Source organism: Astyanax mexicanus, chromosome 19, assembly GCF_023375975.1.
Source record: "Astyanax mexicanus isolate ESR-SI-001 chromosome 19, AstMex3_surface, whole genome shotgun sequence".
Taxonomy (NCBI): Eukaryota; Metazoa; Chordata; class Actinopteri; order Characiformes; family Acestrorhamphidae; genus Astyanax; species Astyanax mexicanus.
This window is the reverse complement of record NC_064426.1, coordinates 13,701,991-13,729,909: the sequence shown is the minus strand read 5'-3', so window position 1 is coordinate 13,729,909 and position 27,919 is coordinate 13,701,991. Positions and strand designations below refer to the sequence as shown.

The 27,919-nt window shown below is 36.1% G+C and overlaps 1 protein-coding gene across 1 annotated transcript; it reads left to right on the top strand.

Moving 5' to 3' along the window:
- The first annotated feature begins 233 nt into the window (after positions 1-233).
- gng13b (guanine nucleotide binding protein (G protein), gamma 13b) lies at positions 234-25,096 on the top strand. Its single transcript, XM_007241109.4, has 3 exons — positions 234-656; positions 15,103-15,238; positions 22,480-25,096. Exons 2-3 carry the CDS (start codon positions 15,141-15,143, stop codon positions 22,583-22,585), a joined length of 204 nt encoding a protein of 67 aa, XP_007241171.1. The 5' UTR covers positions 234-656; positions 15,103-15,140; the 3' UTR covers positions 22,586-25,096.
- The last annotated feature ends 2,823 nt before the right edge of the window (positions 25,097-27,919 follow it).

Sequence of the window (27,919 nt, the reverse complement as noted above, 5' to 3'; positions counted from 1 at the left end):
ATCTTGCTACTAACTTTCCACCCGTTTTATGGCACTCCCCTCCTCCTGTGCGGATTGGCTAGCAGGTTGTCTTCCCTGATAGGCAGACGGCTTCCGAATATAAGGTAGTAGCCAATCCCAGCGCGGGGACGGGATAACACCACCCAATCGTAGTCGTGCGGAGGCGGGATGTTCATAAAATCGGGTGGGAAAGCGAGTAACAGTGCGGTCAGTTACATGAGACCCACTTTATATCGTCCTTTTGTCGAAAGCATTAGATATAAAAGTGTGTGGACCTCATAACCCTCCCGAGAGCTTCTCCGCGCCTCACTTCCTCTCACTCTAACTCGCTTTAACAGCTCGCTGTCGCTTTCCGCGGCCACTTTCCCCAGCCTCTTTCGTCCATTCAGCATCGCTTCAACTTTTAGCTTAGCATCATTTTCCCCATTTTTTTGCCGCCACTGCAGCAGCGGTTGGCCGTTAGCGCTTCCCTCCCCTCAGAACCAGCAGAGAATAGATCCGTATCCACACCGTTTATCACTATATTTACTGTTCTTATCAACTGACTGAAGGACCCCAGTGCTGCAGCAGACTGGTATATATGTGCAGTTGGGGACTTGGATTTACACATATCGCCAAATAAGGAACCGGGAAGAGCATCTCCTCATCAGCTGAAGGTAAGAGAGACAGCACCAGACACCACCATATAGACACAATATCACACACCAAAATACACCTAAACAGGCAATATAACCACAATATATACTGCATCAGACACACATATAACGTACATACAGACAGTTTGTGACTTGGATTTTTTTCTGTTTCAAAAACAGTTCCAAAAATCTATTTTTACCTCCCCCGTCAGCCTCGAAATGATGCTGTTATATAAAACTGCCGTTTACCTCAGCCGACCCCCCATTTTTTTGATCGATGGGATCATTGATTAATAGCTAGCGACAGGTAACGTTAGTTAACGCTAGGTTAGCTAAGCCAGCTAGGCTTCGTTTCTGCTTTAGTTTACTAGGTTACACAAAATGCAGCAGCGCAGGGTGTTTCACACACGCACACACACACACACACACACACACACACAGGTCAGGCTGGTTCGCCCTGCATCACGCGAGACAAAACGGTGAAAGTTCTCAATAGCTAAATGTATTATATCAAATTATCTTCACGACTTTATCCTTATAAATACTTCTTAACACTTAAATCTGCACTGAGTTCAGTTTAGTGACAGGTCTGAAGCAGTTCATGCTTATTAGCCAGCATAACCTATCCTAACCGTCCTAATTACATGCTGGAAATATATTTTTTCCAGGTTAGTTAGCGTTAACATGTACTCATAAATCATGCTAAATTGTGTGAATTTATTATCGTGCACATAATCACACACTGTAATTTACCACGTTCACAGGCCAAATAGAGATTCTTATAAACCCAGTTCATTTACCAAATGTGTACATTACCAAAACTCTTTAGAAATAAATTAGGGTTCCTGTCCATAAGCTAACTTACCTTTATTTGGTAAAGAACCTTATTTTAGGTTCTTAGAACTTTAAAAGAGGCTCTGTACATTTACATATATTTTACAGCTAAGGAAGCACTCACTAAAATACTGGTTCCTTATGGTAGGTAAAACCTAATGAAATAATGCTTAACACATTTATCAGTGACCAGTAGTGACCATCTACCACATGGACTTATTTATGTGCACACAGGCATGACTTAAGACTATTCTCATTCAACACCCTAAAAAGCCAAAAAAAACCCCAAAAAGGTTTATTCAAACACATCAGTACTGACCTACATGAATGCACCGACCTATATGTACGATTTTAGGTTTATTCTTGTCCAGCAGCACCTTAAACTTAAACCACATCTTAGCTTTTCAGTGGCCTACAGAAAATACACTACACTTCCAAAAGTATCCAGATGAAATGGAACCATGCGTCACAGTCTATGACAATAACACAAGTGTAGACATTTTAATTGCTAGCCAAACCTACCTAAGTGTCTCTTCTAAGTTTGTATTTGGACAGTGTAAACAAATGAATTTTCTTTTGGAGGCTAGTTTTGCTGCGCACCCTGCATGTATCCCTTCACCACTCCTACAAATACATTTTAGGCCCAAAATCTTCTAAAAACTACTAAAACTGTGTTTTGAGTGTAATCACTTATTGTATAACTTTCCTAGAGGAAGCGTATTGTTTTACACCAAACTGGGTTTGTTTCTGTTTAAACTGCATAGAATTAAGGAAAAATGCTGTAATTCGAATTGTTGCTCTTATTGCTCTCACATATAGACAAACTGACCAGTAGAAAAGGGCTGCTCTTAAGCAGCTGTGAGCACATGGCTGTAAGGTCAGTGTGCCCAGTGCCATTTGTGAGCTGGTTAAAAAAGCAGTAAGAGCTTTAAAATAGTGGAATTGTATTCTCTGAAGTGATACAGCTCCGTCCAGAGCTCCATCCTCATCTTTAAGAAAAGCGACAGAGAGTGTCAGGACTCATCATCAAACCTCATTACCTGATCCTGACCTCACTGATGCTCTCACTCTTGTGAGGCTGATTGCAATCAAATTCTCTCCACAGCAAAATCTTCATAGAACTGTAGAGGCTTTTGCTGCAGTAAAAAGGGGACAACCCCCCTAATAATACCTTTGGTTCCAAGAGGAAACCTGGAGGAAGATGTTTGACCATATTGATGTGCATTCTGTTTTTTAGTGATTGGATCTTATTTGGATTTGAATTTTGACCGGTGTAAACCCCCCAAGACACATTTTAAACAGTATATGATCAAATCACTCACAGCGCATATAGGTTGTCAGAGAGGGATCTCATCCACATTTGATAAAATGTGTTAAAATAATGTGAATTCTATTATTAGATTTCATCATGCAGGTGGAAATCCATCTGCTAAAAATATTAATGTAAGTAATTATTACTGTGGATCCTGGCTTCTTTCTTCTTCTTCGCTGTGTGTGTGTGTGTGTGTGTGTATTAATGTATGTTTTTGTGTATGCTCAATAGTGCATATTTACTGGTAGATGAGAACAGTAATTTGTTCCCTTGCAGTCAAAGTTCAATTTTCCAATCTTTTCGATGTAATTTAAAGCTGTACCATGTATAGAGTAAGCCATGTGTGAACACAAACCAAACACTTGTATACATTTATTACACAGGGTTCTAACATTTTGGGACTGAAGTTGCACATCCAGGCAAATACCATAGGATGATCTAGTAGTGTGTGGAGTATAATAACAGATTTTCTCTGCTTTTTTCTTTATTAATCAAAAAAAGGGCATTCATTGGCATAAGGCAATCTAAATCTAGTTAAATTAATTAAAGAAAAAAGACAGTAAAAAGTAATATGTATGTATTAGTACATTTTGGAAAGGTATGTTCAGCACATAACGAGGCTGAAGTTGGTTTGATATTCGCAGCTCCAGATTCGTTTGGCTCGATATTCGAAGTTGGTTTGATATTCGCAGCTCCAGATTCGTTTGGCTCGATATTCGCAGCCTCGTATTCCCCGGCTGAAGTTGGTTTGATATTCGCAGCTGCCGCTTCACTGAAGCACCGTGAACTAAAAGGAGCGTTCACAAACACTCGCTGTTTATATTAAACACCTCACAGATCAACACTGAAGGAGATAGAATGAAGAAAAGCAGTACATCTGTTTATTAAAAATGTAAATATACAATATATTATTAAATATAATTTTGTATATTGTAAAATATTTATTTTAATTACTGAATTTATAATTATATATTACAATAAATAATTAAATATATATTTAATAAAATTATATTTTAAAAGCCATTGCGCTCAAAAAATATGAGGTGTGATTTTGAAGAACTTTTTCATGTTGGGCCAGAACAAATACACATGATCTGAAGAGTACTAGTCTTCTTCTTTAAGGAAAACCTGGAAGTAGCCTGGCCCAAGCTGATTTTATACTTTAAAATGAACTGGCAAACTTTGAAAGACTTTTTCATCTTGGGCCAGAACACATACACATCAGATGAAGAGAACTTCTCTCCCACTTTGAGGAAAACCTGGAATTAGCCTGGCCCGAGCTGATTTTATACTTTAAAATGAACTGGCAACATAGCATACCAATCCATAATGCACAATGTTTTTTATGTAAAGCTGATGTTCTAGTGTGATTTTGAAGGACTTTTTCATCTTGGGCCAGACCAAATACACATGATCTGAAGAGTACTAGTCTTCTACTTTAATAAAAACCTGGAAATAGCCTGGCCCAAGCAGATTTTATACTTTAAAATGAACTGGCAACCTGGAATACCGATGCATAAAGCACAATTTTTTTATGTAAAGCTGATGTTCCAGTGTGATTTTGAAGGACTTTTTCATCTTGGGCCAGAACAAATACACATGATCTGAAGAGTACTAGTCTTCTTCTTTAAGGAAAACCTGGAATTAGCCTGGCCCAAGCTGATTTTATACTTTAAAATTAACTGGCAACATGGCCTACCGATCCATAATGCACAAAAAAATTTAATATAAAGCTGATGTTCTAGTGTGATTTTGAAGGACTTTTTAATCTTGGGCCAGACCAAATACACATGATCTAAAGAGTACTAGTCTTCTAATTTAAGGAAAACCTGGAAATAGCTTGGCCCAAGCTGATTTTATACTTTAAAATGAACTGGCAACATGGAATACCGATCCATAATGCACAATTTTTTTATGTAAAGCTGATGTTCCAGTGTGATTTTGAAGGACTTTTTCATATTGGGCCAGACCAAATACACATGATGTAAAGAGTACTAGTCTTCTACTTTAGGGAAAGCCTGGAATTAGCCTGGCCCAAGCTGATTTTATACTTTAAAATTAACTGGCAACATGGCATACCGATCCATAAGGCACAAAAAAGTTTAATTTAAAGCTGATGTTCTAGTGTGATTTTGAAGGACTTTTTAATCTTGGGCCAGACCAAATACACATGATCTGAAGAGTACTAGTCTTCTACTTTAAGAAAAACCTGGAATTAGCCTGGCCCAAGCTGATTTTATACTTTAAAATGAACTGGCAACATGTAATAATGATCCATAATGCACAAAGAAATTGAATATAAAGCTGATGTTCTAGTGTTATTTTGAAGGACTTTTTAATCTTGGGCCAGAACAAATACACATGATCTGAAGAGAACTAGTCTTCTACTTTAAGGAAAACCTGGAATTAGCCTGGCCCGAGCTGATTTTATACTTTAAAATTAACTGGCAACATGGCCTACCGATCCATAATGCACAAAAAAATGGAATTTAAAGCTGATGTTCTAGTGTGATTTTGAAGGACTTTTTAATCTTGGGCCAGACCAAATACACATGATCTAAAGAGTACTAGTCTTCTACTTTAAGGAAAACCTGGAATTAGCCTGGCCCGAGCTGATTTTATACTTTAAAATTAACTGGCAACATGGCCTACCGATCCATAATGCACAAAAAAATTGAATATAAAGCTGATGTTCTAGTGTGATTTTGAAGGACTTTTTAATCTTGGGCCAGACCAAATACACATGATCTAAAGAGTACTAGTCTTCTACTTTAAGGAAAACCTGGAAATAGCCTGGCCCAAGCTGATTTTATACTTTAAAATGAACTGGCAACATGGAATACCGATCCATAATGCACAATTGTTTTTATGTAAAGCTGATGTTCTAGTGTGATTTTGAAGGACTTTTTAATCTTGGGCCAGACCAAATACACATGATCTGAAGAGTACTACTCTTCTACTTTAAGAAAAACCTGGAATTAGCCTGGCCCAAGCTGATTTTATACTTTAAAATGAACTGGCAACATGGAATAACGAGCCATTTTGCACAAAAAAGCCACTGTTCCAGTACAATTTTGAAGATTTTTTAAATCTTGGGCCAGAACAAATACACATGATCTGAAGAGAACTAGTCTTCTACTTTAAGGAAAACCTGGAAATAGCCTGGCCCAAGCTGATTTTATACTTTAAAATGAACTGGCAATATGGAATACCGATCCATAATGCACAATTTTTCTTTATGTAAAGCTGATGTTCCAGTGTGATTTTGAAGGGCTTTTTCATCTTGGGCCAGACCAAATACACATGATCTGAAGAGTACTTGTCTTCTACTTTAAGGAAAACCTGGAATTAGCCTGGCCCAAGCTGATTTTATACTTTAAAATGAACTGGCAACATGGAATAACGATCCATAATGCACAAAGAAATTGAATATAAAGCTGATGTTCTAGTGTGATTTTGAAGGACTTTTTAATCTTGGGCCAGACCAAATACACATGATCTAAAGAGTACTAGTCTTCTACTTTAAGGAAAGCCTGGAAATAGCCTGGCCCAAGCTGATTTTATACTTTAAAATGAACTGGCAACATGGAATACCGATCCATAATGCACAATGTTTTATGTAAAGCTGATGTTCCAGTGTGATTTTGAAGGACTTTTTCATCTTGGGCCAGAAAAAATACACATGATCTAAAGAGTACTAGTCTTCTACTTTAAGGAAAGCCTGGAAATAGCCTGGCCCAAGCTGATTTTATACTTTAAAATGAACTGGCAACATGGAATACCGATCCATGAAGCACAATTTTTTATGTAAAGCTGATTTTCTAGTGTGATTTTGAAGGACTTTTTCATCTTGGGCCAGAACAAATACACATGATCTGAAGAGAACTAGTCTTCTACTTTAAGGAAAGCCTGGAAATAGCCTGGCCTGAGCTGATTTTATACTTTAAAATGAACTGGCAACATGGTATAACGAGCCATTTTGCACAAAAAAGCCACTGTTCCAGTACAAGTTTGAAGAATTTTATCCTTTAAAATGAATTGGCAACATGACATGAAAGCCATTTTGCACAGAAATAATGAATATAAAGCATTGATTTTGAGAATACCAGAACTCTTCATCTGATGTGTATTTGGTCTGAAAAAAAAGTCCAAAATCATACTGGAATATCAGCTTTAAATAATATTTTTTTTGTGCTGCCATGTTGCCAATTAATTGTGCAGTCTAAAATCAGCTCGGGCCAGGCAAATCCCAAAATTTTCTTAAAGTAGAAGACTAGTACTCTTCAGATCATGTGTATTTGGTCTGGCCCAAGATGAAAAAGCCCTTCAAAATCACACTGGAACATCAGCTTTACATAAAGAAAAATTGTGCATTATGGATCGGTATTCCATATTGCCAGTTCATTTTAAAGTATAAAATCAGCTTAGGCCAGGCTATTTCCAGGTTTTCCTTAAAGTAGAAGACTAGTTCTCTTCAGATCATGTGTATTTGTTCTGGCCCAAGATTAAAAAAATCTTCAAAATTGTACTGGAACAGTGGCTTTTTTGTGCAAAATGGCTCGTTATACCATGTTGCCAATTCATTTTAAAGTATAAAATCAGCTTGGGCCAGGCTAATTCCAGGCTTTCCCTAATGTAGAAGACTAGTACTCTTTAGATCATGTGTATTTGGTCTGGCCCAAGATTAAAAAGTCCTTCAAAATCACACTAGAACATCAGCTTTATATTCAATTTTTTTGTGCATTATGGATCGGTAGGCCATGTTGCCAGTTAATTTTAAAGTATAAAATCAGCTCGGGCCAGGCTAATTCCAGGTTTTCCTTAAAGTAGAAGACTAGTACTCTTCAGATCATGTGTATTTGGTCTGGCCCAATATGAAAAAGTCCTTCAAAATCACACTGGAACATCAGCTTTACATAAAAAAAATTGTGCATTATGGATCGGTATGCTATGTTGCCAGTTCATTTTAAAGTATAAAATCAGCTCGGGCCAGGCTATTTCCAGGTTTTCCTTAAAGTAGAAGACTAGTTCTCTTCAGATCATGTGTATTTGTTCTGGCCCAAGATTTAAAAAATCTTCAAAATTGTACTGGAACAGTGGCTTTTTTGTGCAAAATGACTCGTTATACCATGTTGCCAATTCATTTTAAAGTATAAAATCAGCTTGGGCCAGGCTAATTCCAGGTTTTCCTTAAAGTAGAAGACTAGTACTCTTTAGATCATGTCTATTTGGTCTGGCCCAAGATTAAAAAGTCCTTCAAAATCACACTAGAACATCAGCTTTACATAAAAAAAATTGTGCATTATGGATCGGTATTCCATGTTGCCAGTTCATTTTAAAGTATAAAATCAGCTTGGGCCAGGCTATTTCCAGGTTTTCCTTAAAGTAGAAGACTAGTACTCTTTAGATCATGTGTATTTGGTCTGGCCCAAGATTAAAAAGTCCTTCAAAATCACACTAGAACATCATCTTTATATTCAATTTTTTTGTGCATTATGGATCGGTAGGCCATGTTGCCAGTTAATTTTAAAGTATAAAATCAGCTCGGGCCAGGCTAATTCCAGGTTTTCCTTAAAGTAGAAGACTAGTACTCTTTAGATCATGTGTATTTGGTCTGGCCCAAGATTAAAAAGTCCTTCAAAATCACACTAGAACATCAGCTTTAAATTAAACTTTTTTGTGCCTTATGGATCGGTATGCCATGTTGCCAGTTAATTTTAAAGTATAAAATCACCTTGGGCCAGGCTAATTCCAGGCTTTCCCTAAAGTAGAAGACTAGTACTCTTTAGATCATGTGTATTTGGTCTGGCCCAATATGAAAAAGTCCTTCAAAATCACACTGGAACATCAGCTTTACATAAAAAAATTGTGCATTATGGATCGGTATTCCATGTTGCCAGTTCATTTTAAAGTATAAAATCAGCTTGGGCCAAGCTATTTCCAGGTTTTGCTTAAAGTAGAAGACTAGTACTCTTTAGATCATGTGTATTTGGTCTGGCCCAAGATTAAAAAGTCCTTCAAAATCACACTAGAACATCAGCTTTATATTAAATTTTTTTGTGCATTATGGATCGGTAGGCCATGTTGCCAGTTAATTTTAAAGTATAAAATCAGCTTGGGCCAGGCTAATTCCAGGTTTTCCTTAAAGAAGAAGACTAGTACTCTTCAGATCATGTGTATTTGTTCTGGCCAAAGATGAAAAAGTCCTTCAAAATCACACTGGAACATCAGCTTTACATAAAAAAATTGTGCTTTATGCATCGGTATTCCAGGTTGCCAGTTCATTTTAAAGTATAAAATCTGCTTGGGCCAGGCTATTTCCAGGTTTTTATTAAAGTAGAAGACTAGTACTCTTCAGATCATGTGTATTTGGTCTGGCACAAGATGAAAAAGCCCTTCAAAATCACACTAGAACATCAGCTTTACATAAAAAACATTGTGCATTATGGATTGGTATGCTATGTTGCCAGTTCATTTTAAAGTATAAAATCAGCTCGGGCCAGGCTAATTCCAGGTTTTCCTCAAAGTGGGAGAGTAGTTCTCTTCATCAGCTGTGTATGTGTTCTGGCCCAAGATGAAAAAGTCTTTCAAAGTTTGCCAGTTCATTTTAAAGTATAAAATCAGCTTGGGCCAGGCTACTTCCAGGTTTTCCTTAAAGAAGAAGACTAGTACTCTTCAGATCATGTGTATTTGTTCTGGCCCAACATGAAAAAGTTCTTCAAAATCACACCTCATATTTTTTGAGCGCAATGGCTTTTAAAATATAATTTTATTAAATATATATTTAATTATTTATTGTAATATATAATTATAAATTCAGTAATTAAAATAAATATTTTACAATATACAAAATTATATTTAATAATATATTGTATATTTACATTTTTAATAAACAGATGTACTGCTTTTCTTCATTCTATCTCCTTCAGTGTTGATCTGTGAGGTGTTTAATATAAACAGCGGGTGTTTGTGAACGCTCCCTTTAGTTCACGGTGCTTCAGTGAAGCGGCAGCTGCGAATATCAAACCAACTTCAGCCGGGGAATACGAGGCTGCGAATATCGAGCCAAACGAATCTGGAGCTGCGAATATCAAACCAACTTCAGCCTCGTCAGCACATAGTACTGTATAATATGGGACTGTATTGATGATTGCATTGAGTAGTTTGGCTTTAGGTCATCAGATAAGCTATACTAATGGTATATTGAATTATTTCAGTGGTTACCTTAATAGATGGCATGCCCAGTCTTATCTACTATAAGTTACAGTGGATGGAGTAATCATGTAACTTTTTTTAACAGGTTTATTTTAAACTCCTAATTACATCAATTTAACCCTTTAACTTTCTACTCACAGAGTGTGGGTAGAGCACATTGTAGTGAAGTTGAATTTAAATCTGTGCTAGTCAGTAAAGGTATGCCTAGACAACTACAGTAAAACTGTTGGAAGTTTTTCTACGCTGTGTAGAGGAATACTGAATATTCTTCATATTTGGATGGAATATATTGAGTTTATCATCAGTCATATGTGAAACAAAGATGCATTTAATGTATCTACCTTTAAATGTACAGACCTTTCAAATACGTATTCTGTTCATTTTGGTGTGTATTGAGTTTGACATCAACCTGGTGTACAAAAAAAGACTGTACTGTTGGAGAGTGGAATCTGAGATGTCAGCGACTGGGCAGCAGAAAAGTGCTTTTAAAGTTTTTTCTGTCTGCAGTGAAGCAAAAAAACACCTGCATGCAGAGGTGTGGATGCCTTTTTAGCTTAAACACACAAACACACACACACACATTGCTGCCATGCTGGCATTACTGGACTAGCTCTTCCTAATGTGTTTTTCTGCAGATGCTGGCCGTGTGTAGGAGTACTGTATGTATATATCAGCATACATATATACACTCCCACTCAAAAGTTTGGGATCACAGTGATTTTTTTTTTCAATGGAAACACACTTAAGATTATGAAATTAAGCAAATATACAGGATTGCAGATATTATCAGAGTAAGAAATATTGATTTAAATGAAAATGATGACTGTGTACTTCAGATTTTGCCTTCATCAAAGAAGCCATCTTTTGCAGCAGTTATAGCCTCACAGACTCTAGGCATTCTAGACTTTTCGAGGTAATCTGATGTGATTTCACCCCATGCTTCCTGTAGCATCTCCCACAACATGGATTGGCTCGATGCAGTCTTTCTCCATACCATACGGTCAAGCTGCTCCAACAACAGCTCAATAGGGTTCAGATTCGTCTGACTCTTTATTTCTTAAATATTGCTGACACAAGTTGGAGGTGTGTTGGGGTCATTATCCTGTTGTAGGATGAAATTGGCCCCAATAAAGCGCTGTTGACAGGGTACGGCGCCTCACAAATGTTCTTCTGTTTGATCCAAAGATATCATCACAGTCTTTTTTTTTATTGGCCAGTGTGAGGTATGGCTTTTTCTTGAAAATTTTGCCATGAAGTCTAGCATCTTCGAAGTCGCCTCTTGATCGTTGATGCTGACACTGGTGTTTGATGGGTTCCATTTAGTTCAGATGTCAGATGATAACCTGTGAGGCGTCTTTCTCTCAAACTGCACACTCTAAGATATTTATCTTTTTGCACAATTGTGCATCGAAGCCTCCCACTCCTTTTTTGTTTTTTCAGAGCCAGTTTGTGTCACTCTTTAAAGGGAGTAGTTAACAGCATGGTAAGATATTTTCGTTTTTTTGGCAATATCTCGCAAGTAGCCTCCCTTTCTTAAAAAAAAAAATTGCTGACTTGTCTCTAAAGAAAGTTGTTTCTTTCTGGCCATTTTGAACCCGTAAGCAAGCCAACAACTGCTGATGCTTCAGATACTAATCTAACCTAGAATGTTGTGCTCCCTTTTATGGTTACTTATTATGTTTTTCAGTTGTGCATCACAATTGAACAAGGGGGTCCTAACAACAAATCAGCCCAATAACATCCTTAACTGACGGCCATACCAAGAGATTTAGGCAGAGGACTGAGAATCGCTGATAATAGGATTATATGCAAAATAAGTTAATACAAACATTTTTATTCTTTAGAAATCTGCTGATACACTTCAATTTATTGAGTAACAAAGTAGTGACTTTATAACTGTGATGATCTACAGCAGTTTTGATGTAATTTTTGAAGGCACATTGCACCAGAAACCCCCAATTTTTTGAGGTCTATATTTCAAAACTGTGTGGTCTTAAAAAACACTACTTATTTAGATTTTTATCCTAAACTAAAATATATTTAATTGATCTTTCTTAATGAGCGTATTGAATGGTTTTTAAATTAAGCATATTTACTTGGAATATTTTCTTGTAAAAATGGTACATTTAGGTACATTTAGTGTATGCTGTTCAGTCACATGGTATATTTAAAGCACTGTAATCATACTGAATAGCTTCTTTATATTTGGATAGAATATATTTGTCATCAATCCTTTGTGAAACAATGATGCATTCAGTGCTACTGCCATCCAATGTACAGACTTCCAAATATTTACTACTCTGTTCATTTTAAATTGGAGTGGAATGAATTTGACAATAAAAAAACTGACACCAATATAATTCTGATATCATTGCACATCCATAGTAATAATGTTATTGTGATTGTCTACAGTAATGATAATGCAAAGTGATTACCTGTAGGAGTAATAATGTTACTATTTATCACAGTACTGTTTATTACTGTTACTGTAGCAATACTGCTTTTGTGATTGTCTACAGTAGTAATAGTGATACTATGATTATCTATAGCAGTAGTAGTGTTACTGTTTATTACAGTAGTTTATTACTGTTACATAGAACTAATATTACTGTACTTATTGACATTGGAAATAATGTTACTATGATTATCAAAAATAGTAATAATGTTATTGTAAATGTCTACAGTAGTGATGTTATTGTGAATATCTGTAGTAGTAATATTGTGATTATAGTATTAATAGTGTTACTGTGATTATTTACAGTAGTAACAGTGTTATTGTGATTATCTACAATAGTAATAATGATATTTTGATTGTCTACAGTAGCAATAATGTTATGATAATCCACACTATCAATAGTGTCATTGTGATTATCTACATTAGTAAGGTTGTTGTGATGTTTACAGTAGTAATAGTGTCACTGTGATTAGCTACAGTAGTCATAATGATATTGTGATTGTCTACAGTAGTAATAATGTGATTTTTTACAGTATCAATAGTGTTACTGTAATTATCTACAGTAGTAAGGTTGTTGTGATACCTACAGTGGTAATAGTGTCACTGTTATTGTCTACAGTGGTAATAGTGTCACTGTTATTGTCTACAGTGGTAATAGTGTCACTGTTATTGTCTACAGTGGTAATAGTGTTACTGTTATTGTCTACAGTGGTAATGTTATTGTGATTGTCTAGTAATAATGCTACTGTGACTATATACAGTAGTAATAGTGTTACTTTGATTATCTACAGTAGTGATGTGTTGTCTTTTGTAGTAATAGTGTTACTGTAATTATCTACAGTAGTAATGTTGTGATGTCTACAGTAGTAATAGTGTTACTCTGATTATCTACAGCAGTAATGTTACTTTGGTTATCTATGGTAGTAATGATGTGATTGTCTACAGTAGTAATAATGTTGTGATTTTCTACAGTATCAATAGTGTTTTTGTGATTATCTACAGTAGTAAGGTTGTTGTGATGTCTACAGTAGAAATAGTGTTACTGTGATTATCTACAGTAGCAATAATGGTGTTGTGATGCTGTACAGTAGTAATGTTATTCTGATTGTTTACAGTTGTAATAATGTTTCTGTCACGCCTGGCCCTGTTTCCTGTCTGTCCTCGTGCCTGTGTTGTCCCACGTTACCCGTGCCCCTGTGTTCTGCCAGTGTTTTTCCACTCACCTGTGTCCATTTGTAGCTCCGCCCCTCATTAGTCAGTCCCCAGGTGTTACCTGTTCTCTTTCCCGCCTTGTGTGTGTATTTAAGTGTCTCTGTCATTAGTGTTTTTGTCGGTTCTTGTGCGTGTATACGTCTGTCACGGCTGTGTTAAATCCTGCCTGTTAGTTAGTCTCCTGTTTCTGAGTTTCTGTTTGATTTATGTTTTGTTTTCTGTTCTATAATAAATGATACTTGCATTAGCGTCCGCTCTCCTCGTCCCGTCCTTCACACAGCGTTACAGTTACTGTAACTATCTACAGTAGTCATAGTGTTAGTGTGATTATTGACAGTAGTAATAATGTTGTAGTGATTGTCTACAGTAGTAATAAGGGTAATATGATTATCTACAGTAGTAAAATGTTGTAGTGATTGTCTACAGTAGTAATACAGGAAATATGATTATCTACAGTAGTAATAATGTTGTAGTGTTAATGTCATTTTTCTACAGTAGTGATAGTGTTATTGTAATTGCCTATGGTATTGGTAGTCTGATAGTAACAGTGTTTTTGCAGTACTGGTAGTGTGTGATTATGGTAGTACTAGTGTTACTGTGATTTTCCAAAGTAGTGTTATTTATAGATTTTTAACAGTGAACATTTGTAGTTATTTAATTATAGAATGAAGCTTCTCTGATGCTGCAGACCTGGTGTTGCTCTTCATCAGTGATCACAGGATGCTGTTAATGGGTTATTTCAGGTTGGTGGACTATTTGCAGTCCAGCAGTGACATTGAGATGTTTAAAAACTCCAGCAGCACTGCTGTGTCTGATACACGCATACCATCAACACACACTAACATGCTACCACCTTCACTGCAGTGCGGAGAATGACTTACCACCCAAATAATAGCTGCTCTGTGGTGGTCCTGTGGGGTCTTGACTGCAGGATGAGAGGAGGCCAACTTTACTTTAAACCCAATTACTGAAATTGTTCAACATTTACAATTACCTACAGAAATGAATAAAACATTTTAAGTAAACTGAGTTCAGTTTTTACTTTTCAGCATGAAAATTAAAAAATAAACTTAAATATTGTGCTTAAAGATCCAATTTGAATGTATAAATGACCACATGTTTAACTCAACAGAATGATGGAGACAACATTTACTCATAAATATATTTTTAGGTAAACTTAAAATAAAGCAATAATAACAAGTAGCTATAATAATAAGTAAAAACGTATTAAGTAAATAAATGTGTGGAATTGCTACAACAATAAAGTTACTTTATTGTACTTTTTGAATACTTTTACAGTAAAAGTATGCACAGAGAAAATGATGATAGGTGGTAATATTCTGATATAACTGCCTATACAGGTAAATATTTAAGATTTTGTTTTTGAGGAACTCAAAACACTTGTAAACTAATTGTTATTCATTATTTTTTCCTTCCAGGTTTATTATCACTGAGTTGATACTTCCAAACTGCAGCCATGGATGAGATGGACCTGCCCCAGATGAAGAAGGAGGTGGAGAGCCTGAAATATCAGCTGGCATTTAAAAGAGAGAAATCCTCCAAGACAGTCACAGAGTAAGTAATCAATATAGTCGATCAGCCAGTTTGAGGTGTGCAGTTTGATTAATTCCACAGTTAAAAAACAGCTAGCTGCAGGTCAACTTTAATAAAAGACTTCTATACAGTACAACATTATTGTTTATGTTATAGAACACAGTATGATTGGTATAAAGACATTGCACTTTTTGGTATTTTATTCCCAATAGAGCATAAGACATTTTACCATTTCATGAAAAGCACTTGCTTAATTAGAACTGTGGCAGCAATTCATCAAAAATAAGTAGGAATGGGGCAACTTAAGCCTGCTTACACTAAATAAGACAATGGAAACATTTGCATTTACTCCTGGAAGAACTGTACATCTACCCCTCCCCTCCAACTGCATGCCTAAAGTATTGCATACTGTGTTTGTGCTTCAGTCCATGTTACTAGATAACTGTGTCAGAAACCAGAGATTATAGAACACATTTGAAATTTGGAGTATGTGTGATGTTGTGTAATCCCCTCCTAATCAGCCGTCTTGGACATGGCAGGAGATCTATAGGGAATCATGCATTTGCTGTTATTATGCTAAAAGCACTTCCAGGTCCATTGAGCGTGCTCAGTTCACGCTCTGTGCACTGTGTCAGGATAAATCCCTGAGTGTTCATTTTAAGATATGCATGAAAGATGTTCATTAATATGTTTTGAGAGTTTGTTTTGTTTCAGAGGCCACAGTTTCAACACAGTGCACGTGCTGTAATTATCCTAATGGGGCTGGTATGGGTACGGCAGCATGCAAACAGTTAGGGGTGAAAGAGCAGAGCCCAGTATAACTTAATTCTTTTAAAATTCACCAGTGAGAAGAAAAGAAAGTGAGAAGATACATTTACATTTTAATATTATGAATGAAAAACAAAATACTGAAAGGTCGTTCTGTAGCCTTTCCCAATTCTAGCTAATGAGCCAAACTGTCTTTTTAGTTAAGGTAATTAATTAAACAATCATTAAATTAGTAACAATAAATGTTACATCCAAAGTAAACACAGCTACAACAACATTCAGCTCACATAACTTCATTAGGCTGTTTATGTCACAAAATTGCTAATTGGATGGGTAAAGATGAGAATGGCAGTAAATTAGTGTAGTGTAGTGTAGATGTAGTGGTTATGAAAGTGTACATGGTATATATAAAATAAGTGAGATTAGTAGGGATGAGTATGAAGTAAGGATGTGCAATATTAAAAAAAACAAGTGGGAGAAAGAGAGAGAGCCCCTGAGAGTCTTCAAAACAGCAACGCAATGTCGACAATTTGGTGGAAAATAAAGAGTGAATGAAAGTTGTGGCTCAATAGGTAGTTTTGAGGATTAGCATGCGTACTAACTGGCCACACCAATAAACAGCACGATGGCTCGAACAGCCTCAAACACACCGACAACAGACACATTTGGGACGACACGATGAACTTGTTTGTGAGCGTGGAGTAAAGGTGTTTCAGTTGTTTTTACCCTGTAATAGATATCATAGATGATTGTCAGTGGGTATGGACGAGTGATAGTAGATGTGGATGTACATAAATGACTATAAATAAGTATAAATGACAATAGATACGTATGGAAAACTATAGATGAGTATGGATCTGAAAGGATGGGTGTTGATTAGTATGGATGGCTTTAGATTGTGTGGCTGCTAATGCGAAATTCCTATGAAATATCGTAAAACAATTTTAGGGCCATATTGCCCACTCCTAATGCCATTATACTTTTTTATGGTTTTGAGATGAGGAGACACAGATAGATCCCAGTTAGGCCTGTCACGATATTTAAGTTATCGATTAATTGTATAAAATGGTCGTCAGTAATTTTTGCCTCACTATTATGTTTTTTCCTAGCAAGTACAAACTGGTCTTGTCGAAATGTTGTTTATGTTTTATTTATTTAGGATATTTAAAATGTTTATATGTTAACATCAATGTCTAAATATGTGTAATCATCTATTGTTCTTTAAAATGGGGTAACCGTATTATTATTTTATGGTATTATTATATCAGTGACTTAATATGATTTAAAAATCACAATAATATTGTTAATTGTTAAACTCACACATAAACGCCATACAACTGATTGAAAACACAAGTCTAATTTCACTTTATCTTAAAATAAGCTTAAATGTTCACATGTCTTTGCCACTCACATATATGTAATAATAATTAATTAAAGTCTAATATTGTTGTCTGATTGGTTTATAATATGAAACAGTGTAGGACGTGCATTATAGGCTTTTTATATAGCCAGCTCCAGGTCAGTCATAGTTATACTGTAGCAGAGTGTTGGTCACAACATGGTCCTCTTTTATCCTTTATCTCTCATTGAGTGCATCTCTTTCCTAAACACAGATTTTCCATTAATCTGGCAGTGATTGATTGGATTGATGCTGCTTCCGTCCGGTGATGTCATCTCCGGATAGAATTACCGTTGCTGTTTGTTGTTTATGTAACGCTGAGCACTGCAGATATGAACACATGAGAACTGCTCATCTGTCCATACGGCAAAAACCTCTCTGCAGCAGCTGAGCAGCAGCAGTGCTTTGTTTGATGTGGTTTCTAAGAGCGCAGCGTGAGTGGATCCCAGGTGTGTGTTGAAGAGAAGCACAGGTGTGCTCAAACTGCTGGAGTGTGTTTGTTCTGCGGTGTGTTTGCTGGAGCTTCTTAAGAATGAACATTGGCTGAACACAAATAACCAACAAAAAACATCTAAATTTTTTAATACAAAAATGTTCACTAATACATTTAATAATATATTCAAAGCATTTTTAAACTTGATTAGTGCTAAACTACTAACATTCTAAATACTAACCTAATAACTTAATGTGTATTTAACATAACTTATAAATTGTATTAATAGGTAAAGCTATACTAGTGCTAAATTTTATGTATTAATTTTAGATTATGGACTTTATTATTGTTTATAAATTAAATACAGTTGCAAGAAAAAGAATGTAAATCCTTTGGAAATACTTGGATTTCTGCACAAATTGGTAAACGTGTTCTGATCTTCATCTAAGTCACAACAATAGACAAACACAGTCTGCTTAAACTAATACCACACAAAAATATATATGTTTTCATGGTTTTATTGAACACAACATGTTAACAATCACAATGAGGGTGAAAAAAATATGTGAACCTTTGTATTTAATAACTGCTTGATCCTCTTCAAACCTCAAGCAAACATTTCCTGTAGCTGCAGATCAGACCTGTACAACAGTCAGGAGGAACTCTGGATCATTCCTCTTCACAAAACTGTTTCAGTTCAGCTATAATATTCTTGGGATATCTGGTGTGATTCGCTCTCTTGAGGTCATAATGCCACAGAATCTCAATTGGGTTGAGGTCGAGATTTACTTCTATGTTTTGGGTCGCTGTCCTGTTGCAGATATAATATATATATTAGAAATTAATTATTAAAAATCAATTAATTGATATATTTAAATAAATGTACTGATGTAATGTTTTAAGTAGGCATTGTATTTCATTAATGATATCTATAGGTTTTTAAGTATTAATGGAGTAGTGTTAATGTGTTTTGTGTTTATGTGGTTATTGTGTGTTGACAGTTATGGAGAGGTGGTGTGTGTCCCTGCGCGGGGCCGGTGGGGGTTAGCGCCTTGTTAATGAAGCACACACAGCAAAGCTCGTTAGTGTAAACTCACCTGGGGTAAATTAGACCCGTCTTATAAACCAGGCCCTCTGACAGCGTCATTATATCACCCAGGCAGAACTGTGCAGCAGACACCTTTTAACATAAAAATAAAAAAGGGGCATAAACAAATATATAAAACCTGGGTTTAATATTTGAATAATTAAATTATTTTCTGTGTGTTCATGTGAGTGGTCATTAAATATTAGTTTGTTAAAGGTAACTTTGAAGAGTAAGGGCCTCAAACTTTGCAAAAGGCATGTACTAATTCTCTTAATTAATAATAGGTGTGTTTTGGGCGTAACATGAAATAAACCAATCACTGTGTCACTTGCCATTCCCTTTAATTGCCAGATATGCTCTAACTTTGGCGGATTGCTATTTTAATGGCGCGGAGCTTTAGCATTTCTCAGCAAAGGAAACTAATCTGCTGGTTCACGATGCCCCTTGTGCAGGGTGTGAGATGGGGCCCTAATTTTCAGTCATCCCATAACAACAATAATGATAATAATATATATATTTTTATTTTGCTTACCATTCTTACAGTGTAACATCAGTGTCACACATCAGAAACATGTACACACCACTTGCCTTGGGCTGATAAACGGTATCTCGATAATTAAAGCTAGTGACGATAATAAGCGCATTATAGTCCATAGCTACGTGACTTATTTAAAAAGCTGAAGTCCAGCATTATAAAGGAGTTTTAGTTTCTCCAGACTGTAGCCTGTGTTTACCTTGAGTCTGGGTCAGGCTTAAGAAAATGATCTGTGACGAAGGGGTCTATTTTTGAATGCTATTTTTTATTTTATATAAGGCTTTGGTGTGATTATCACAAGATAGTAAAGTAACAAATGGTGTAGCTAGTGCTGGGCGATAAAACAATATCGATAGTTATCGAGGAAATTATATATCGCGATAAATATGATAAGCCGGACGATAGGATTCAATAAACTTTATTTTCTATTTCCCATTAAAGTAGCGCTGTGAACAGACGCAGCACAAGATCAGGCAGCGCGCTGAACTGCCTCAGCTCTCCCCATCCCCTCAGGATATATGCTTAAAAAAATGTTTGTTCAGAAAGTGTTTTATATTCTTAAACATAGTTACCTAAGAGCAAAAGAAAGTAATTATAAATGATGTTATTGTTATTGGTCTATTTGGGTTAATGATTGTGCAGTGCATAGCCATATTGCTGTTTTTTGTGTTTTTGCACCTATAAGCTCAACATAAAAAAGTTTGTTTGTTTAGAAAGTTTTTTGTTTTATTTTATATTCTTAAACCATTTTGAATTATATTAGATTACAGGAAAGTCATTCAGACATCATTTTTGTAGCCTAATTTACTGATGTTTAAGCCTGTGGTCATAACCTTTTGGAGATCTGTACTTAGTAAACTTTGTTCTTAAAAAACAGGTATATACTTCTTCAGTGTTCCAATGTTAATAAGCTCATTTGGAAAAAAACAGATAAAGGTATGTTTAAATAATAGCACCTGTCTGTTTTTGCAAGTCCTGCATAGACCACTGTAAAAAATACAAATAATGTATTATTATTATTAACAACCATTTTTTCCTGTATTAGGAGTCTTTGCTCTTCAGCTGCAGCAGGATCACTTAAAACCACCCCTTAAGGTCACATGGGGTTCTTTGTTTACAAATGTTTAAGGATAATATTGATAATTTTGGTGACAATAATCGTGTGTATGAACTTACATTATAACCCAAGCCTACACAACACTCCACTGTATCTATATACCATTATCTGTAGCTAATCATCCGTTATCAGTACCTGACCCACTAGTGCTCACATGGCTGAATGTTATCAAATCCTCACAGCAGTGAGAGTACAGACTGTTACTGTAGCAAAGGGACAACAAGCCCCCTATTATTAGCCTTGATTTTAAAAGTAACTATGGAGGAGTAGTTGTTCGCAAACTTTTGGACATATGGTTTATCATAAACCCACACTCAAGACCAAATGACCACATTCTTGTTCTGTACCACAAACAGTAGTGTCAGATGAAAATGCAGTAATAGACCCATTTGCACTAAAATAACTCAGAATTAATGAATTAAAAAGGAGGGGTTGCTTTAAACCTTTATATCGTTCCAAAAACCAACATGGTCATTATCCCAGGAGCTCCTTCTCCGTCTATTTTGATCAGCTTGGACTGTCCAGCTTTTTTCAGTAGAAATGCCAAATCAGATGAGTCAGCATCATGAGCCGCAGATGAACTCCCACATGCAGGAACGGTGGAGGCGATTCATATTGGTCTCCTAGTGAAAGTTGTGTGGTTTTAATACTGTAACCCCATTCCAATTACATTAACATTTTTACCAATTTTTTAAAAATGATGCTAAATTTCAAGATCAGAATATCATATGCATGTATATTTGATCTTGATAAAGGTAATACCATACTGACACTCATCCTACATAAGTAAAAGATTTCCTTTATTTATGACTGTAATTTACATTATTTATGTACTGTATTTATGTATTTAGTTTGGTTGCAAAAACGAACTAAAAGACAGCGAAAATGTCCGCGCAGCAGCGCACGCTCTTCCCACACGGGAGGTTCTCAAAGTGGGGGAGCCGAAGGCTCGGTTACCGAGACACCACCACGCTGTAACACTTCAGCATTAATAATCAGCAGGTTATAAATGTAGATAGCTAATTGTGATCAGTTCTCTAACAGATGTTAAGCGGAAAAGGCTCATTTTCCTCCCTCTGTGCTCCGCTCTTAAAATGCAGCCTGCACAGTTAGACCTAGAAAACCTCAGAAAACTTTGATATTATTGGCTAATATTATCAATTTGTTTATCGTGAAAACTCTATTGTATATTGTAAAACGATAAAAATACAATTTGTCTCACAGTTCTAGTTACCATGATGTCCCAGGTGTTTGCTGGTGTCTTGGTTTAGTATTTAACATGACCGCTATGGTGATTGTTATTTAAGATTTTAAATGATTATTTGAGACACGATGAATGAATTAGTGCAGAAAGTATATTTTCTAAATAGATAGATTTGTAAGTTTCTCTTCACAGAATAGCTGGATTCTGTCAGTATTTTGGGACATTTTTAACCAAAGTATTGAGTTCTAATGGGGCTGTGCTTTGACTCAATTTGTTTTCTCAGGTTTTTTTATGTTTTTTTATGATCTCAGGATTTTATTTGCTATTATCTGAGAATTTTGTTAATGTAAATGTCCCCTTACACATTCTCTCTCTTCTTTTCTCTTGTGCTCCATCATACACTCTAATTTTATTGTAGTGTTACGCTCTAACACTAGTTTAGAGCAGGTTTGCTACGTGTAACAACTTAATGCCCAAAACAGTGCAAATGTCTGCTTGAGAACTCCCAGGCACTCTGAAGTACATTCAAACGGTGTGTTAGATATACAGATATACAGTGCAGTGTAGTTATCTGTATTTAAAAATACAATAAAGTTAAGAATCTTAAGAAGTCTGTAAATTACTCAGACTCAAATGTTTATTTTATTTAAGTAAATAAATAATTTGATGTCATTTAAACATGTCAAAGCTAATGTTATCTTGTTTTTTATTCTTCTCAGCCTGGTGAAGTGGATTGAGGAGTGCGTTCCTGAAGACCCATTTCTGAACCCGGAGCTGATGAAGAACAACCCATGGGTGGAGAAGGGGAAATGTGTGATCCTTTAGAAGAAAAAACAGTGGTCCCGAGTCTTCCCCTGAAAAAAAAAACAACGCCCCAGAATCTCTGCAGGACAAAACACACCTGCACCCTGCTCCTTTTCACCATGAATGTACAACAGCCCACACACACACATTCTCTTTCACACTGAGTCATTAGCACCATACAGTCACGATTTGCAAGATTCTACTGCAACTTTGCCATGCATTAACTATTATTCTAACCATAAATGTCAAATATATCTTTATATGCGGTTAGTGCAGTTACTTTAGTCTGTTATATTTCGCTGTTGTCGCTACTGCTTGCGCTTTATTTTTGATGGCGAATTCAAGCAACTTTTCAACACTGTCAGAAAAGGCCTGCTTGCAGACAAGGAAAGACAAGGCAGCATAGCTGTAGGATCATTAAAGTGATAGTTGGATAAAAAAATACAATTTTGCCAAGTTAAACCTCTTAACCCAAAACATACACTCTTCAGTGGTTCTATAAAAAAACAGGCAAAGGAATGTTAACTAAAAAACAAATCTCATATAGCACAAAACAGGGTTCTGTTATTGCTACAATTCAGAGAACTCTTTTCCAGCACTACATAGAAATTGTATTTAGAGTGTAGTCAATGAGTCAAGACATGTTTGGCATTTAAAGTTTTCCACAGGAGCTTCAAGGATAATGGAAGCCTCATCAGTTAGCACTTGCCTCAGACTGTGTCTTAATGTTAAACCTGTCTTAAACTGTTGGACAGAAACCACATAAGCAAGTCTACTAGAGGTTACATAACCGCCTTACATCGTTTGAGGCGTTGTAGACGTAGGCATGCAGATAGCACCATGCTAATTTGTGGGGATTACCTTCCATTACTTACATATGTTAATCATAAAACTCCAGCGTAAAACTTACAAACCTCTGACACTAAACATGTATTGGCTAATTGACTACATTTTATGGTTGAGAAAATGATATTCATTCTTATTTTTGACCAAACTATCGCTTTAATTCAGGTCTGAAAGCTTCTTTTCTTTTTCTGCAATCTGTTAATCTGTTTAGCAGGCCAGTGCACTAATTAGAAAAACACACACTCCACTCTCACTTTAAGCACCATTTTGTACAGATGAAATCTGTTCTAATTTATTGACTTATTTATGATCATCTATTTATTTATTTATTTATAGTTTTATTGACTACTGATCTAGTTGGCGGTGAATGCTTTGGGCTATTTTTACATCTGTGCCAGTAAAGGCCCTTGTTAAGCGAAAGCTGATGAAAAAAACACGTCTTTCCAAGTTTACCATCAAATACTGCCTTGTACACAGTTTCCTTAAAGAATGTATGTGTTTCGTAAGGAATTTGCAAACCATCTGCAGCCACGAGACTGCGCTCAGACCGAGGCTTAAAGCGAACGATTGGGTAAAAAATCTTCTTCCAAATGCAGTAGATCAGAAAAGACATAAGCGGTGCTTCTTTAGTTTCACACTGAAGCTAAAACGTTATTGCAAATAAGACCCCACTAATTAGCACTGGAGCTAGGAGGCTAAAGTAGCTAACAAGTAATAGAAGTGTATATACCACCAATTAGTACTCGAGCTACGAGGCTTAATGTACTGTGTTGAATACCTGTTAAAGTTTTTCATCTGAACAGTTTTAGCTCTGTAAGACTAATATATATGAAGAAAACTTATGTAAAGGCAGTTTTACATTACATAAAAAAGTAAAAAACAGATACCCAGTACAGTTTAAAGATAAAAAGATGATAAAAATTCAGCAGATTTCAGTATAAGCAAAGTAAGTTGGCTGATGGAACTAAAATATCATAGACTTGGAACCAAACATGCCACCAATCTAGTAAACTATTGAACAATTACACAAAAGTCAGTAGAGTTTTTTAATGAATTGATACAGTAGTGCAAGGCATAATATTATGATGCTTTGATATATTGAGAAGTTTTTACACTCCTGTTTATTTTTTATACACAACCCACTCATTGCTTAGTTAAAACAGATTTAAATAATGTGCTTAGGTGCATTAAACCTTTTACAGCACTGCGTACAGTGTCGAAGATCTCCACTGGTTACCATACATATATCTTTACATCGTTCACTTGGATCTGTAAAAACAAAGTGTGTGATGGTTTGGATCTCAATGCTAATTGGTGTACCATTACTTGTTAGATACATTTGCCTCCAGTCATGAACTAAAGATGCACCAAATATGCCTTTGGCTAAAAGGGGGATTTTATGTTTTTGACCAAACTATCGCTTTAAAACTCAGATGCACCACATCTGTTGATGCTGAGCTAGGCAAGTGTGGGTTAATTTATTACTTCTGATTTTGTTCTGTTTTATATATAGGAGTATTAGAAAACTGTCTAATTATCTTGCGGTGTTCTACAAGTGAGAGTGCTTTGGGGAAATTATGCATAAGATCAAGTTCTAGGTTAATGAATAAGCAATAAGCAATGACATTTTTTATTGAATGTTTTACAAAAACATTTATCTTGAATAAAGTAGAGGATTTTTAGACAGCCTTGGTGTTATTTGTTTCTGTCTATTGCATGTGTGTAAATGTGTGTGAGTGTGAGTTTTTTTAGTCACATATAATTGCTGTGAAATTAAAGCAGAACTTCAGTGTAAAATTGACGTTGGGTGTAGTAAAACATGATAAAAAGTACTTACCTTTGAATATCCCACCACCGCTCTCCTACAGCTTCCTGAGGTCCAGTAATTTTGTGCTTTTTGCCCAGAACTCTTTACAATGGGGCATATTTTGCCCCAATAAATCGCTTTTACACTGTTATCCAGGCTCAAACTAGCTCCACACCTCCTTGCTATAATCTGAAGAGCCCTGACATTTAAAACGAGGCATTAATAACTTAAAAAGTGCACAAGAAGCTTATTTAAAAACACTGTTTACATCCCATAGTGCAGGTAAATCTCTGAGAGCCGCTAAAGTAAAAAGTGATTTATTGAGGCAAATATGCAGATACCTGCTGCCTAATTTATCCACTTCTTGGCAGTGCTTTTAATGTTAAAGCTCATTGGTCTAAATCACTGATTAAATCTTTCTCTGATATTTAAATTTCCTACTATTATCTTTCCCTGTTTGCTAATCCCTTGAGTATATTTAGCTCAAACACTCATTATTATGACTTCATTATATAAACACAACATTATCATAATGAAGCTTGTGCTCTAATTCACAGAGGCTGATAGTAAATACTGACATGTTTAAATGCTGGACTTATTTTTGGCCAAAGTACAGAAATCCTATACCTGAAAATTATACTGTAAAATACATATTCAAAAATACTTACATTACACGTTCTTAAGCATCAAAAAAAAGTAAAATGGCCTGTAGCCTGCTGCTAACCCTATCTAGCACTGCTGGAGCAGCATTAGCATTAGCCCCTATGCACAAGCTCTTTCCCATTCAGATGCGAGTATAACGAACTGTAGCCTACTGTTAACCCTGGCTAGCACTGCTGGAGCAGAATTCACATTAGCCGCTAAGCGCTAGCTCTCTTACCATTCAGTGAGTATATACACTACATAATATGTCCTTGGCTTACCGGAACACTCAGGATTCCTCAGTGTAGCGCTATCAGGCGGCATTTACTAGCACTAACTGCGGCTAATGCTAATGCTGCTGCACCCAGCCTGAGTCAAATTCTGGAAATCTAAGCTTGCTGTAAATAAACAGAAGCACTTTACACACACACAAATAAACAGTTTTCAGGAGAGAAATCTGTGTAGATTAGCATCCAGCTCTTTTTTGACTTAACAGGTTTGTTTACTTAGCTTATCTTTACTTTACACTAATCACCACCCAGCGACCAGACCTGCTGAATTAGAAGGAAAACATGGCAACACCCCTGTTCCTTACTATTGTTTCACTCTATAGTGCGCCTTATTATTTTTTACTTAGATTAAGATGTAACAGTACACATAAAAATATGAAATAATATGTTTATTAAAATTGCATTTATAAGAGAAAGTTAATTTTTCAGTCCAGTGCTAATTTCATTTACTTCCAGCGTCAGATGTCTGAACTAGGGATGACATCACACCCAAGCTGACAGCATTTCAGCTACTTAGTAATCTTGGATTCTGAACTGGGGGATAGTGAGGCTCTCCTAAGAAATTAAAAGATCAAACATTAAAGTTACTAAGTCTAAATCGAGACCAAGACTTTGTAGAAGTCAAGTTCAAGGCATGAGCTAGACTTTGCAGTAAGTGATTTTAAATTAAAACCAAGACTTTGTAGTTATTAAGTCCAAGTCTGTAGGGGTTGAGTCCAAATCAAGACTGATGCTTTGTAATAGTTTATTTATATAGGCAACAAGGGTACCACTCTCCTCAAAATTTAAAGGTTAAAAATACATGGAATTGAAACTGCTAGAACAGTCTGAAAATGCAACAACCTAAAATTATACATAATATAATTTATACAATATAAATGATACACTTATAAAATACACTTATAGCCCCTCATACAATATGCCCAGAAGAGAAAACCTCAAAAGTATTAAAACCTCCCCAACACTGCACCATAACTCATAATATTCTATAACCATTCTGATGGATGTGTGCTTCCTGAGGACACTCTTGAGTATCATCGTCCTCTTTACAGAGTAACACTCACTTATCCTCACTGTCCTGTTCCTCCCCCACTCCTCTCCTCCCAAGCAAAAAGCACCATCATTCTCTTTTAAATAATAGAAGATGGAAGAGGCTGTGAGAGTAAAGCTGCCTCTTCTACACAGAAACTCGTCTCTACCAGCCAGAATAATGGAAACAGGCTGTGATATTTTAAAGATAAATTATAATCTGAAAGCAGTTACGATGTTTACAGTGTCTAGTCTAACTAGTAAAGGGACTTCCAGGTCCAGTTGACACTTGTCTAATATTGAGTAGATCACCTAATGCCACATTAGTGAGTCTTGGGTGTCCATGACTCAGTTTGCTGGGTTACTGGTTGCATTCCTTGTGACATTTTGGTAGGTATTAAACATAACAGAAACATCCCACAAGACAGCAGCAGGGCAGCAAACTGAAAATCGTTGAGAAAATGTCAGCCTAGTTAATGTTTCTGTGAATATAGTAATATGTAAATATGAATAGGCCTGGGCATCATGCCTCCCTTTCACTCCTCATTGCTCCCTAGCATCTCAGCAATACAGAGGCACAGCATTTCACCAGAGGCCTTAATAATGAGGACACAGGCCACTGGCCGCTGTATGAATGGGATTTCAAGTATAAAGTCCTGCCTTTCAGCAAAAACAGCTTGCAGGTTGTGCTGAGAGCGAAGGAGAATCAGTGTGCTGATGGGGAAGCCTCCTGTGATGTGC

What these genes read in the sequence shown, in the direction of transcription:
- gng13b (XM_007241109.4), top strand. Translation starts at nt 15,141, where the DNA reads ATGGATGAGATGGACCTGCCCCAGATGAAGAAGGAGGTGGAGAGCCTG. An exon ending in TCCTCCAAGACAGTCACAGA is followed by an intron (nt 15,239 to 22,479) that starts GTAAGTAATCAA and finishes TATTCTTCTCAG; the next exon opens with CCTGGTGAAGTGGATTGAGG.